General features: G+C 39.4%; 1 protein-coding gene across 1 annotated transcript; it reads right to left on the reverse strand.

Annotated features, from left to right (window-relative positions):
• Positions 1 to 443: 443 nt before the first annotated feature.
• LOC122679544 (centrin-4-like) lies at positions 444 to 9,278 on the reverse strand. The gene is made up of 2 exons (XM_043880344.1): positions 9,274 to 9,278; positions 444 to 1,245 (listed from the first exon to the last, which is right to left on the reverse strand). Exon 2 carries the CDS (start codon positions 1,243 to 1,245, stop codon positions 886 to 888), a length of 360 nt encoding a protein of 119 aa, XP_043736279.1. The 5' UTR covers positions 9,274 to 9,278; the 3' UTR covers positions 444 to 885.
• Positions 9,279 to 16,156: the final 6,878 nt, after the last annotated feature.

The following is a 16,156-nucleotide window of genomic DNA, read 5'->3' on the forward strand; positions in this document are numbered from 1 at the left end:
CGGGCTCTAGAGCGTGCAGCTGGGTAGCGGCAGCGCGTTCTGTGCCCCCTACATTGGAAGGCGGATTCTCAACCACTAGACCACCAGGGAAGTCCCTGTTCTTTCATTTCTAATTTTAATATTTAGAACTTCTTTTTTTTCTTAGACTGGCCAAATGCTGTTAACTTTATTTTTTTCAAAAAGACAACTCTTAGCTTCACTCATTTTTTCCTATTGTTTTTCTTTTTTTTAAAAGGCTTTTTATTTTATGTTGGCGCATGGCTATTTAACAATGTGATAGTTTCAGATGTACAGCAAAATGACTCAGCCATACAAATAGATCTATCCATTCTTCCCTAAACTCTCCTCCCATCCAGACTGCCACGTAACATTGAGCAGAGTTCCCTGTACTATACAGTAGGTCCGTGTTGGTTATCCATTTTAAATATACTTGATATTGTTTCTTTTTTTTTTTTTTTTTTGATGCTGCCAGACAGTTTTATTTAAGACTTTACATATCTGAATAATCCGTTAAAAAGCAAATGTTCATTTTTTAGAGTTGCACAAAAGGAAAATAATAGGGAAAGTGATGGCTGGCTTATGATGTGGGGCCAATTTCCATAAGTAAAATAAAAAATCTAAGTTTTAGAACCTGGGGCTCTAAAAATAGCACTTATAATTAATACTGTTCTTCATAGTTTAAGGAAGTCACTACATTTTATTTCTTGATGTTATAGATTTAACAACATATTGGTAGCAACATGTAACTTCTCACATGGATTAGACATCAAGAGACCAGTTTATGTATATAAACTTAAACACTGAAAATGAATATATTCAGCTATTATGCAACTTACAGCAAATACAAACTTGTTAACAACTTTCCAGAAGGCACAAAAGACAGTGTTAATAAAGAGTGGTCTTTTGCATCATTTTCAAAAATTCTTCCTTGTTTATTTCTCCATCCCCATCATGATCAGCCTCATCAAGCATTTCCTGAAGTTCATCATCTGTTAAATTTTCCCCTAGCTCCTTAGCAACCCTCTTGATATTGTTCAGTGATATACTTCCTGTATCATCATCATCAAATAATTTGAAAGCCTTCAGTATTTCTTCTTTTTCATCCTTTTCACTCATTTTTACACTCATCATGGCAAAAAATTCTTCAAAATTAATGGTGCCAATTCCTTCTTTGTCAGTTTCAGCTATCATCTTTTTAATTTCTTCTTTCTTTGGCTCAAATCCTAAGGCCCGCATTGCAATCATGTCTCCAACCGGCGCCCCCGGCCGGGACCTCCCAGCTTTCGATATTGTTTCTTTATTTTCTATTTCATTTATTTTCACTCTTGCCTTTGTTTTATCCTTCCTTCTGCTAGTTAGCTTGTTCCTCCTTTATCTAGTTCCTTGACATGTAAAGTTAGGTTGTTTATTTGAAATATTTTGTGGTGTGATTTCAATCTTAAGTTTGTTAAGGCTTGTTTTTTGACCTAATGTATGAGCTATCCAGAGGAAAGATCTGTGTGTGCTTGAGGAGAACGTACATTCTACTCTTGTAGGGTAGAATGTTCTACATCTCTCTGTTAGCATATGGTTGCGCTGTGGTATTCTTCAGGCCTTCTCTTTCTTATTAAAAAGTTGCGTATTTGTTTTTGGTTGCACTGGGTCTCTTGCTGTGCGTGGGCTTTCTCTGGTTTGCAGCGAGTGGAGGTCCTCTCTGTTGCAGCGCGTGGTCTTCTCACGCAGTCCATGCTCTTGTTGCGGAGCGTGGGCTCTGGGCACGTGGGCTTCGTTGTGTGGCTTGCAGGCTCCAGAGCTCAGGCCCAGGAGTGATGGTGCATGGGCCCAGTTGCTCCATGACCTGTGGGATCTTCCTGGACCAGGGGTCAAACCCATGTCCCTTGCATTGCCAGGCGATTCTTATCCACTGTGTCACCAGGGAAGCCCCAGGCCCTGTCTTTCTTTATTGATCTTCTGTTCAGATGTTCAAGTCCATTATTGAAGGTAGGAAATTGAAGTCTTCTACTTTTGTTGTACTGATGTTAATTTCTTTTTCAGTTATGTCGACATTTGTATGTATTATTTAGGTGCTGTGACCTTGGATGCATATGTAATTCTTATATCTTCCTGGTGGATCAATCCTTTTATCAGTATATAATATCCTTTGTCACTTGTGACTCTTTCGGTTATCATTTTTTTTTTTTTTTGGTTATCATTTTTAAATGGAATATCCTTTTCAATCTGTGTTCTCTTTTGGTTACCATTTCCATGGAATATCTTTTTCCATCTTTTCATTTTCAGCTTATGTGTGTCCTTAAATCTAAAGTGAATTTCTTATAGATAGCATGGAGTTGGGTCTTGTTTTTTTTATTCATTCCTTCACGCTATGTCTTTTGATTGAAGAATCCAACCCATTTGCATTTAAAGTAATGATTGCTATGGAAAATTTTACTGTTGCCATTTTATTAGTCGTTTCTGTTAAGATCAGTTAAAAAAATTTAAAAAGTCATTTGTGGACTTTTGTGCATTATAATAAAAATGAATTACTAGAAAGACAAAACGTCAGATATGGAAAATACAAGCCACAATTATGCATCATATTGCTATAAAAGTATCTAAATACTTAATTTTAGTTTCTGTCTCTCTCTCCCGGAGGGTAAGAAATGAATAATGTGCAGATCAGCGCTGGCTGGCAGACGGTGCTTTGAGTAGTGCTACTCTGAAGGACAGAAGGAAATCAGTCAAATAATAACCCAAATAGTTACTCTAGATTACATTTCAGTAACAGCTATGATTAAAAATCATCAAATTATATGTGACCTAGTTGCAGGGGAGATCAAAACAGGAATTTCTGAAGATAAGAGATCTGAGCTGAGGTTACGGCATGAATGTGAATTAATCATACAGAGTATACTTTTTCCAGAATCTGATGACAATAAGACAGGATCTATGGAAATAGAATTACTTGTGCAAAAACCTTGTAGTGGGAAGGAAATTAATACATGTTTAGAACTGTGTTAAGCATGTTATGTGTTGTTGTTCAGTCACTCGGTTGTGTCTGATGCTCTGTGACTGCATGGACTGCAGCAAGCCAGGTTTCCCTGTTCTTCACTTTCTCCCGGAGTTTGCTCAAACTCATGTCCATTGAGTCGATGATGCCATCCAACCATCCCATCCTCTGTCACCCCCTTCTCCTCTTGCCTTCAATCTTTCCCAGCATCAGGGCCTTTTCTAATGAGCTGGCCCTTCCCATCAGGTGGCCAAAGTGTTGGAGCTTCTGCTTCAGCGTTAGTCCTTCCAGTGAATATTCAGGGTTGATTTTCTTTAGGATTGACTGGTTTGATCTCTTTGCTGTCCAAGTGACTCTCAAGAGCCTTTACCAGCATCACAAATCAAAAGCATCAATTCCTTGGCTCTTAGTCTTCTTTATGGTCCAACTCTCACATCTGTACATGACTACTGGAAAAATCATAGCTTTGACTATGTGGGCCTTTGTCAGCAAAGGGATATCTTTACTTTTGAATATGCTATCTAGGTTTGTCATAGCTTTTCTTCCAAGGAGCAAGCGTCTTTTAATTTCATGGCTGTAGTCAACATCTGCAGTGATTTTGGAGCACAAGAAACTAAAGTCTCTCACTGTTTCCATTTTTCCCCCATTGATTTGCCATGAAGTGATGGGACTGGATGCCATGATCTTTGTATTTTGAATGTTGAATTTAGGGCAGCTTTTTCACTCTCCTTTTTCACCTTTATCAACAGACTGTTTAGTTCCTCATCACTTTCTGCCATTAGTGTGGTGTTATCTGCATATCTGAGGTTATTGATATTTCTCCCAGCAATCTTGATTCCAGCTTGAGCTTCATCCAGCCCATTATTTCACATGATGTATTCTGCATATAAGTTAAATAAGGAGAGTGACACTATACAGTCTTGATGTACCCATTTCCCAATTTTGAACCAGTCCATTGTGCCATGTCCAGTTCTAACTGTTGCTTCCTAACCTGCATACAGATTTCTCAGGAGACAAGAAGGTGGTCGGTTATTCCCATCTCTTAAAGAATTTTCCACAGTTTTTTTGTGATCCACACAGTCAAAGGCTTTGGCATAGTCTATAAAGCAGAAATAGATGTTTTTCTGGAACTCTTTTGCTTTTTTGATAATCCAGCGGATGTTGGCAATTTAATCTCTGGTTCCTCTGCCTTTTCTAAATCCAGCTTGTACATCTGGAAGTTCTTGGTTCACATACTGTTGAAGCCTAGCTTGAAAGATTTTGAGCATTAACTTGCTAGCATGTGAAATGAGTGCAGTTGTATGGTAGTTTGAACGTTCTTTGGCATTGCCCTTCTATGGTATTGGAATGAAAACTGACCTTTTCCAGTCCTGTGGCCATGCTGTATTATACAACATTTTCACATATTCCCCTTAAGAAACCTGCGTATTTTTCACTTATTCCCTTTAACAATCCTGTAAGTTCATTATCTTCTTACTCATGCTGTCTGTCTTCAGTTAAGCAATACATTAACGTACCTCTTTTTATCATCTAATTAATAGATAAGATGCCTGAGGAGTAGAGATGTGAAATAACTTATTCAAAATCACTTAGCTATCTAGCAGGGGGTAAAGTTGGATTCCAAGACTGTTTGATGCCACAGTCTGTTCTTTCATTCACCATAGTATGCTACTATCATATTTGACCCGAATAACCCGATTTCAACCCTGAGTCATTTGCCTCCAGTTCCCAGCAATCGTAAAATACTGCCTTATTTTTCCTGTCTTCCTTGGTAAAGCTGGAATCTGTAATTTATCATACTTCCAATTGTTTCCACTGAGAAGATCGATGGAGAAGCAGAATATTCCATGAAGGCTAGTATTAGGCACCACAGCCACTTATAATATCTTTTTAAAGGAGGGGTATGTAGCTCATATCAGAATTAGGTTCATCTGTGAGTAGTAAGAACTCCAAAAACAATAGTTGCTTCAAGATTGAAAGTTGTTTCTCTATCATGTAAAACTCCAGAGACAGATAGCTCAGACCCTATTCTGCGAAATCACAAGACTCTAGGCTTGTTTCCCGCCTTTCTGACATCTGTAGCAAGCCGTTTCATGACCCAAGATGACTGTTCAAGTGCAGTATTCATTTCCTAGGGCTGCTGTAACAAAGGCCACGAGCTAGGTGTCTTAAAATCATGGAAGTTTATTGTCTAACAGTTCTGGAGGCTGAAAATCTGCAATTAAGGAGTATGGCTGTACTCTCTCTACAGCAGGTGGTGAAGAATCCTTCTTTGCCTCTTCTCGCTTCTGCTGCCTGTTGGCATTCTTTGGGTTTCCTTGGCTTGTAGATGTATTAGTCTGATCTCTGCCTCTGTCATCACTGGGCTGTCTTCCTTCTGTGCCTGTCAGGGTGTCTGCATGGTGTTGTTCCTTTATGTCTTAGGAGTTGTGTTAGCTTCAGGCTTGCTGTAACAACCTTATTTTAACTTGTTTACATCTGCAAATACCTTATTTCCAAATAAAGTATCATCCACGGGGACTGAGGCTTAGAATTTCACCATATCTTATTTTTTAGAAGGAGGTATGACAGGTTCCAACATTATATTTACCTTCCATCCTGCGAAAGTAATAAAGAAGAAAGCTACGATTCTTTCCTCTAAAGACATTTTCTATATGGTAGATAAAAGTTTTGCTTACACTGGTCATAATTGGGTGCAAAGAATGTTGACGAATTTTTGACCAGCTAAACTGGAGATTCTGTTACTAAGGGAGAAGAAATGAATTCATATTGAGTGACAGCAAGCAACCTCTGCCATGTGGTCTAAAATTGCTCTTTATTTTTTTAATTTTGAGAAGTCTGACTTTTAATTAACATTATTAATGGTATTAAGCAAATAGCTATACAGAAATACACTTATTGCATTTTACCATGGAGCTATAGCAACAGGTTTACAAGAAACTGGGACTATAAAGAGAAACATTTACATTATCAATCCATTTGAGCAGTTCCTCATATAATATTATACTTAAAAGAAATATAAGGCATGGGCTGTGCTCTCAGAGAACATATAATTTAGTTGAATGGGTCTGAATGTTTTGAATTTCATAGACCAATAGCTTTTCTGGAGAATTAAAAATGGGAGGGACCGATAAGAGAGAGACATCAACCTCTTCTTTTTATTTATTGATTTTTAGCTGCACTGGGTCTTCTCGCTACGCGTGAATTTTCTCTGGTTGTGGTGCATGGACTTCTCATTGCTGCAGGGTCTCTTGTGGAGCACGGGCTCTAGGAGCACGGGCTCAGGAGTCCTGGTGCACAGGCTTAGTTACCCCATGGCACGTGGAAATCTTCCTGGACCAGAGAGCAAAGCCATTGTCCCTGCATTGGCAGGTGGGTTCCTAACCACTGGGCCACCAACAAAGTCCTAAAATTGCTCTTCAAATCAGTTTCTCTTATCTGTTGGATTGCATATTTCTATGCAAGCTGGTTTTAGAAAAGGCAGAGGAACCAGAGATCAAATTGCCAACATCCGTGGCATTATCGAAAAAGCAAGAGAGTTCCAGAAAAACATCTATTTTTGCTTTAATGACTATGCCAAAGCCTTTGACTGTGTAGATCACAATAAACTGTGGAAAACTCTTAAAGAGACAGGAATACCAGACCACCTGACCTGCCTCTTGAGAAACCTATATGCAGGTCAGGAAGCAACAGTTAGAACTGGACATGGAACAACAGACTGGTTCCAAATAGGAAATGGAGTACGTCAGGGCTGTATATTGTCACCCTGCTTATTTAACTTATATGCAGAGCACATCATGAGAAACGCTGGGCTGGAGGGAGCACAAGCTGGAATCAAGATTGCTGGGAGAAATATCAATAACCTCAGATATGCAGATGACACCACCCTTATGGCAGAAAGCAAAGAAGAACTAAAGAGCCTCTTGGTGAAAGTGAAAGAGGAGAGTGAAAAAGTTTGCTTAAAGCTTAACATTCAGAAAAGTAAGATCATGGCATCCGGTCCTGTCACTTCATGGCAAATAGATGGGGAAACAGTGACAGACTTTATTTTTTTGGACTCCAAAATCACTGCAGATGGTGATTGCAGCTATGAAATTAAAAGACACTTACTCCTCGGAAGGAAAACTATGACCAACCTAGACAGCATATTAAAAAGCAGAGACATTACTTTGCCAACAAAGGTCCATCTAGTCAAGGCTATGGTTTTTCCAGTGGTCATGTATGGATGTGAGAGTTTGACTATAAAGAAAGCTGAGTGCCGAAGAATTGATACTTTTGAACTGTAGTATTGGAGAAGACTCTTGAGAGTCCCTTGGACTGCAAGGAGATCCAACCAGTCCATCCTGAAAGAAGTCAGTCCTGAATATTCATTGGAAGGACTGATGTTGAAGTAGCAACTCCAATACTTTAACCACATGATGTGAAGAACTGACTCATTGGAAAAGACCCTGATGCTGGGAAGGATTTAGGGTAGGAGGAGAAGGGGACGACAGAGGATGAGATGGCTGGATGGCATCACCGACTCGATGGACATGAGTCTGAGTAAACTCTGGGAGCTGGTGATGGACAGGGAGGCTTGGTGTGCTGCAGTCCATGGGGTCACAAAGAGTCGGACACGACTGAGCGACTGAACTGACTGACTAACTGATCGGATTGCAGTGTTTGATGCTCTCACAGAAAGTGCCATAGTAATACCACCTGTTTTAGGCTGGGGCAGAGATATGTGGCTTCCTGGAAGTTTCTAACAAGCCTGTACCATAGCGTGACTGTGACTTAGAGATGTGATCCTGAGCTAGGTAGTCAACTTCTCTGAGTCTCAACTTCCTCATTTTTATATTAAGGATAATATCTATTTCATGTAATTGATGTACAGCTTAAGTTGGATAATATATATGTGAAAGTTCCTGGCATAAATAAGTACTCTATATCTGATTATTTTAATATGAATCCAGGAAGGAGAAAAACAGAAAAAGAAGGAGGAATGGAAAGAAAAATTGCTTTCTGTATATAACATTCTAATGAAAAGAAAACCTTATGTAAAGAAAGTCTGTGTTTTCTTTAGTGTCTTTTTAAGCAAGTCTTGTTTCTTTTGAGAAAACATCAATCTACTTGCTCTCAGCAGTTTTTTTTATGAGATATAAAGCCATCCCACACATTTTGAATTTTTATTTGAAGGGTACCTCTTAGCTTCCCTTGTGGCTCAGCTGGTAAAGAATCTGCCTGCAATGCGGGAGACCTGGGTCCAATCGATTCCTGGGTTGGGAAGATCCCCTGGAAAAAGGAAAGGCTACCCACTCCAGTATTCTGGTCTAGAGAATTCCATGGAATGTATAGTCCATTGGGTCGCAAAGAGTCAGACACGACTGAGCGACTTTCACTCACTCAACAGATCACCTTTCATGACCTGATCAAGAGGCAATTACTGCTATTATTACAACTGAGAGGAATTGTCCATATGACTCCTCAGGCATTGCCTAGGTAATATGCTTAGCTTTTCCAATAAGTATTATAGCAGAGTCTGCTTGTTGTCCCCCAATATCCAGTCCCCTCTCTTTTTCTATGTGGCTGAATGTTTAGCTTGAGCACATTGCCACCCCATCCAATGATTGTATTTCTCAGCCCTTCTTGCCACTAGGTGTGGCCATATGATCTAGTCAATGTGTTTGACCTTAAGTAATGTATACAGCTTCTGGGGTCGTGTCCTTAATCTTTCCCTGCATCTCTCGTCTCTTCCTGCTCTCTGAGATATGAATGTGATACTGAGATTTCTTTGATGACTGCAACTATTTAGGACAGGAGAAAAACAAGATAACATAAGCCCTATGTTCCTAATACCATGGAGCTGCCATATCAGCCAGTTCTGCTTAAACTTGGATTGTTATGTGAAAATAAACTATTTTGTTTAAATCACTGCTATTCTGGGTTTCATTATAGTCATTGAATCTGTATCTTAAAAAGTAGAGAATTTGGTACCTAAAATGATCAGGTAGTAGTGGTACTGGAACACAGTTATTGCAGTCTGGAATGTTGACTATCATTATTATACAATTGAATAAGATTTCAAAAACTGTCATCTGCAATAACTTGGATAGTGAACCAAGCACTCATGGAAACCATAGCTCTACGAGAGAAGGTAAAAACAAGCAAACAAACAAAAAAGTCAGGATATGGGCATCTATTGACTGCTTCTTTAATTCTTTCTACAAAATTTTCAAGGCAAATATAGATTCAGACTGGATTGAGTCAATTGCAAGCAGAGATGGAAAGGAATGCAGCTTTCCAAAAAGAAGTTCTTTCTACCTAGGTCAGACATCTAAGTTTACTAAGCATTGAGTAATTTAGGAAGAGTTGAAAGAAACAACTGATTCTGCAGACCAAACTAGCAATGGTAAAGGTGTTTGTTAATGGTAGGAGTGGCAAGAAGATGGTTTTGGTTCCTTGTTAGTCTGTACCAACTGCTTCTCAAAGCAAGTCCAAATTAAAAAATAATGCATTTTCAAATGTATTTCCTTCAGTGTTCTGTAAGAGCATCATTGAAAACTTTAATGGTTTATTGATTGGCACAAGTGACCTATGTAAAAAGACTGTGCTTTCTATGTAAAAGAAATCTCATATAAACTTATCTAGCTCAAAGATTTTCAAAGCAAAATATGTAATCCTTGGGGTAAAAGGAGATATTCCAGTGGGTACTTGGACACATATAACTTTAAGAGGATCCATTTATAGGTATTAAACTTTCATGCTATTCTTTCCAATAATTGATCTACCTAAGAATTTTTCCCATGGGTGAGAGTCATTACATTTCTCTTTTGCTGCCTTTCCTTTTAAAATTGTCCTCCCACTTGACTAAAAAAGGTCTACTGTTTGCTCATCTGCATTCAAGCATACTGCAAATGTGCAGTCCTTTATGATGTTTGCATTGATTGATGACTAATAGTAATGATGAGGAGCTTCCCTGGTAGATCAGCAGTAAAGGTCCACTTCCCTGGTGGGCCTTTGTTGGCAAATCCGCCTGCCAGTGCAGGAGATGTGAGTTTGATCCCTTGGTCCGAAAGATCCCCTAGAGAAGAAAATGGCAACCCACTCCAGTATTCCTGCCTGGGAAATCCCATGGACAGGGAAGCCTGGTGGGCTACAGTCCATGGGATTGTGAAAGAGTTGGATACAACTTAGTGACTAAACAACAACAATACTAATGCTAACGAGAAGACTTTTAATGAAACATTTTAGTCATTGTTGTTTTAGGGGAAAAGCCATTTAATTTCAACTTTTATGCATAGTTTTATTGCAAAGAAATATTATGGAGATGATTACTGTAAGACAGAAACCACAAAATAAACTACATCATGTAATTCTATGAGGGAAGCGAAAAGGAAATAAAAATTCAAGGAACAAAAGGAACTGTGAAAGAAGAACTAGTTCACATGTTTTTAAAATGAATGATGGTGGTGTCAAGTCACTTATATTATTATTTACATTCTTTTCGACACATTTAAAAGAGTTGTTTTTCTTGTTGTTCAGTTGTGTGTGACTCTTTGTGACTGCATGGACTACAGGACTCCAGGTTTCCCAGTCCTTCACAATCTCTGGAGTTCGCTCAAACTCATGTCCATTGAGTTGACCATGCCATCCAAGCATCTCATCCTCTGTCATCCTGTTCTCCTCTTGCCTTCAATCTTTCCCAGAATTAGGGTCTTTTCTGATGAGTCGGTTTTTCACATCAGGTGCCACCGTACTGGAGCTTCAGATTCAGCATCAGTCCTTCCAGTGAATATTTAGGGTTGATTTCCTTTAGGATTGACTGGTTTGATCTTCTTGCAGTCCAAGGGACTCTCAAGCGTCTTCCCCAGCACCACAATTTGAAAGCATCGATTACTTTGGCACTCAGCCTTCTTTATGGTCCAACTCTCACATCCATACATGACTACTGGAAAAACCGTAGCTTTGACTACATGGACCTTTGTTGCAAACTGATGTCTCTGCTTTTAAATATGCTGTCTAGGTTTGTCATAGCTTTTGTTACAAGGAGCAAGCGTCTTTTAATCATGGCTGCAGTCACCGTTTGCAGTGATTTTGGATCCCAAGAAAATAAAGTCTGTCACTGTTTCCATTGTTTCCCCATCATGGAGTGATGGGACCAGATGCCATGATCTGAGTTTTTGAATGTTGAGTTGTTTTGTTTAAATTTTTATTTATTATTTATTTGACTGCATTGGGTCTTAGTTGAGACATGTGAGATATAGTTCCCTGACCAGGGATTGAACTCGGGCCCACTACATTGCGAGCGTGGAGCCTTAGCCCCTGGACCACCAGGGAAGTCCTGGATGTTGAGTTTTAAGCCAACCTCTTTCACCTTCATCAAGAGGCTCTTTAGTCTTCTTAGCTTTCTGCCGTTAGGGTGGTGTCATCTGCATATCTGAGGTTATTGATATTTCTCCCTGCAATCTCCATTCCAGCTTGAGCTTCATTCAGCCTGGCATTTCACATGATGTTGTTATAATAACCATTTTATTAAAAAAATCTCAATATGTACAATATGTCTGAATTGCACCTTTTTCTACTATTTAAACTTATGGGATAAAGGTTATATATTTAGGTTTTAAAATGTTGGTGGGGCTTCATAGTATTTAAGGATTCTTTAATTGTATACTCAAGCAAAAATGTTTGAAGACCCCATTTCTATTCCCTGTTGTAACTGGATTACTCCCCATAAGCCCTTCCTATATAGAAGTATGGACCCATTGTTGCTCAGAGAAAATAATGCCTTTGTTTATAATTGCTGAAAATTTCTGAATGGTTCATATTTTCTATGAGAGCCAAATGAAATCAGTAGAAGTTTTGTCTGCATAAGGTGTAGAGGAGGGTAAGCTTCAGACTTGGGTAGAATGGATGAGCCTTTCAGTTTAAGTCTAAACAGTAATATTAGGTTATTTGAAGTGAAGAAACTTACATGGAAACACTAACAATGTATGCTTATCTTTTTTTATTCTTTCCATGAGGTTTCCCTTTTTTTCTTTTTCCCATAAAAGGTTGAAAGTATATTTTCTCATTCCTTCCATATTTGATACTGTTACATGGAGATAATCTTGCTGAAACAATGTTATTGTACATGCTTTTCTTGTATCCAAAGCAAATACTAGTTTCCAGTCTTTTATATTTTTTCAAATAGAGCTATTAAGAATTCCCAATTATGAACTGTATTAATCCTGCTATAGCTAGAAGGCTTGGCAAGTATGTTCTAATGAAACATTGTATACCTTATTAGGTTTGTTGCTTTTTTTTTTTTTTAACAAATCAGATTGGGAAGAATAAGTCAATGGAATGTTTTTAAAAAAAACACTTTAGCTTAATTTTCTAATAAGGAAAAAAGTATCAGGCTTGTGTTAACACTCAGATCACCTTTTAAAAATACTGTATAAGAATGGGGATTGAACCTCACTTTAACAGAACTTCACTTTCTCTGAACATAAATTTCCTCTCCATCCGAGTTCATATTAGTTGTTCCTATTAAAGTCAACTACAAAAAAAGTAATAAATCATGGTATAATTTGTCTTGTGACTGGAATATGTTGATTTTCCATATTTTCTACCCATTTGAAATAAGAGGAATAAAATTTGCATTTATCTTATAAATGGAATTTATTTGTTTTATAAATGTAATTTATTTTATAAAAGGAATAAAATATGCGTTTATTTTATCAATGGAGTTGAATACTCGGTGGGGAATTTACTCAGTCACATTTCTCTGGGAACTGCTCATTCTGCCACAGGATATTTCCTTCCTATAATAATTTCATTTCTATGAAGATGCCCATTTTGAGCATGAAAATAGTCAGTTGATTGGACCCAGGGGTTGCAGCTGTCCTGTCCTCCCCGACCTGAGCTGAGCCAACCAGGCTGTCTCTTAGGAAGTTAGAAATCAGAGTTGAGAGACTGGAGTTTGTTCTCCACCTGGGCCCATTGCTTGTAACCTTGGAGTTGGAATACAGCCTGTCTTTGGGAAAGAATAACTGGTTTATCCATAACATTGATTGGGCCAGGAGCAAGAGTAGAAATGATGGCCCTCATATCATATATTTAAATGTTGGAAAAGAAAGAAAGTGAAAGAAAGTGAAGTTGCTCAGTCATATCTGACTCTTTGCAACCCCATGGACTGTAGCCCACTAGGCTCCTCCATCCATGGAATTTTCCAGGCAAGAGTACTGGAGTGGGTTGCCATTTCCTTCTCTAGGAGATGTGCCCAACCCAGGGATCGAACCCAGTTCTCCCGCATTGCAGGCATCTGAGCTACCAGGGAAGCCCAAATGTTGGAAAGGCATACATTAAAAAAAATTAATATGGTATTTTTACCTTCTTATCTTGACAAATATAATTTATAACAACCTTGGAGGTGAAGTTTGAAAATTTACAGTTCTGAGAGTCTTCAGAATTCCGCAAAGGAATGTGACTTTTTGGGGAGAGATGGTCTTTAGCTACTCCTCTTTCCATCAAGCACCACAAAGGGCCATTCACTGCATATACTAAACATCTCAGGAGCTCATCAAAGCACCATCCACCTTGGCCACGCTTTGGAACTAGAGGGGCACACCTGCAGAACAGTCTATCCTCAGGAAAATAGACCCACAAAAGAGGCTAGTGCAGGTCCTGGGAATAAACTCAGGCCTGCTGGGGGCCGAGAGTCCTGTGGCCTCCAGTGTCCAGACCATTTGTTTTTTGAAAGGGCTATGTGGGCTCTGGAAAGGCACAGTATTCTGTTGTTGTTTGTTTGTTTGTTTTGCTTTTTAAAAAAAAGCTTTATTTTTTAGAGTTTTAGGTACATGTTTAGCAATAGAGAGCCGAGGTTTTTATAGCAGCATTTCTATGTACTCTCTGTCCCTGTTCTTACACGGGAGAGACTCTGCGTGTGTTGGAGGTATATTTTTTTAACCCCATGGACTCTGCCTCATGGGAAAGGGCACAGTCTAGGAAGAGCACGAGGTGGGCCTCTAAAGCCCTCAGGCCTGGGCACAGGTCGCTCCTGCCTGGGTCTAAAGGTGATAACTGGAGAAGAAGGAGATAGGTAGAACAAATAAAGTGAGAGACAAGACAGAAAAAATTTCAGGGATCTTCCAGTTCCTGGTTTTAGCCCCTTGCAAGTTTCTGCTATTTTCCTGTTCTGGTTTGTTTTGTTTTTCAGATACTATGGTATTCTTTTTTTTTTATTGCAAATTTATTCACAGGTTGCAGGTTTTTTGTTTAATTTTTAAAAAATTGATGGATAGTTAATGTACAATATTATATGTTATAGATGTTCAGTTCAGTTCAGTTCAGTCGCTCAGTCGTGTCCAACTCTTTTTGACCCCATGAATCGCAGCACGCCAGGCCTCCCTGTCCGTCACAAACTCCCGGAGTTTACTCAAACTCATGCCCATTGAGTCAGTGATGCCATCCAGCCATCTCATCCTCTGTCGTCCCCTCCTCCTCCTGCCCCCAATCCCTCCCAGCATCAGGGTCTTTTCCAATGAGTCAACTCTTCGCATGAGGTGGCCAAAGTACTGGAGTTTCAGCTTCAGCATCAGTCCTTCCAATGAACACCCAGGACTGATCTCCTCTAGGATGGACTGGTTGGATCTCCTTGCAGTCCAAGGGACTCTCAAGAGTCTTCTCCAACACCACAGTTCAAAAGCATCAATTTTTCGGCGCTCAGCTTTCTTCACAGTCCAACTCTCACATCCATACATGACCACTGGAAAAACCATAGCCTTGACTAGATGGACCTTTGTTGGCAAAGTAATGTCTCTGCTTTTTAATATGCTATCTAGGTTGGTCATAACTTTCCTTCCAAGGAGTAAGGGTCTTTTAATTTCATGGCTGCAGTCACCATCTGCAGTGATTTTGGAGCCCAGAAAAATGAAGTCTGACACTGTTTCCACTGTCTCCCCATCTATTTCCCATGAGGTGATGGGACCAGATGCCATGATCTTAATTTTCTGAATGTTGAGGTTTAAGCCAACTTTTTCACTCTCCTCTTTCACTTTCATCAAGAGGCTTTTTAGTTCCTCTTCACTCTCTGCCCTAAGGGTGGTGTCATTTGCATATCTGAGGTTATTGATATTTCTCCTGGCAATCTTGATTCCAGCTTGTGCTTCTTCCAGCCCAGCGTTTCTCATGATGTACTCTGCATATAACTTAAATAAGCAGGGTGACAATATACAGCCTTGATGTACTCCTTTTCCTATTTGGAACGTACAACATAGTGATTCACAGTTTTTAAAGGTTATACTCCATTATACTGAAGCTGGAGATTCAATACTTTGGCCATCTGATCCAAACTCATTGGGAAAGACCCTGATGTTGGGAAAGGTGAAGGCAGGAGGAGAAGGGAATGACAGAGGATGAGATGGTTGGATGGCATCACCGATTCCATCTCTTATGTCTCCTGCATTGGCAGGTGGGTTCTTTGCCACTACCGCCACCTGGGAAGCCATAAGTGATGTCATACATATTTGTCTTTCTCTATCGACTTATTTCACCTAGCATAATACTCTCCAAGTCCATCCATGTGGTTGCAAATTGCAAGATTTTATTCTTTTTTATGGCTTTCCAGGTGGTGCAGTGGTAAAGAATCTGCCTGCCAATGCAAGAGTTGCAGGTTCAGTCTCTGGGTTTGGGATGATTCCCTGGACTAGGAAATGGCACCCCACTCCAGTACTCTTGCCTGGGGAATTTCCATGGACAGAGGAGCCTGGTGGGCTGCAGTCCATGGGTCGCACAGAGTCAGACACGACTGAAGTGACTTAGCAGCAGCAGCAGTGTCTGAGCGCTCCCTTTGCTACACATCCTCACCAGCATTTGTCACTTGTGTTCTTTTTGATTATTACTGTTCTGAGAGGTATGAGATGATACTCGTTGTCGTTTTTATTTGCGTCTCCCTGATTTTTAGTGATGCTGAGCATCTTTTCACGTGCCTGTTGGTCACTTGCATGTCTTCTTTGCAGAAATGTCTGTGTGGGTCTCCAGCCCATCTTTTGATCAGGTTGCATTTTTTGTTGTTGTTGAGTTGTATGACCTGCTTATATATATTGGATACAAATCCCTTATTGATCATATCATTTGCAGATATTTTCTCCCATTCAGTATAGATTGTCTTTTCATTTTGTCATTGGCTTCTTTTGCTGTACAAAAGCTTTT

This window comes from Cervus elaphus, chromosome 3 (genome assembly GCF_910594005.1).
Source record: "Cervus elaphus chromosome 3, mCerEla1.1, whole genome shotgun sequence".
In the NCBI taxonomy this organism is placed as follows: Eukaryota; Metazoa; Chordata; class Mammalia; order Artiodactyla; family Cervidae; genus Cervus; species Cervus elaphus.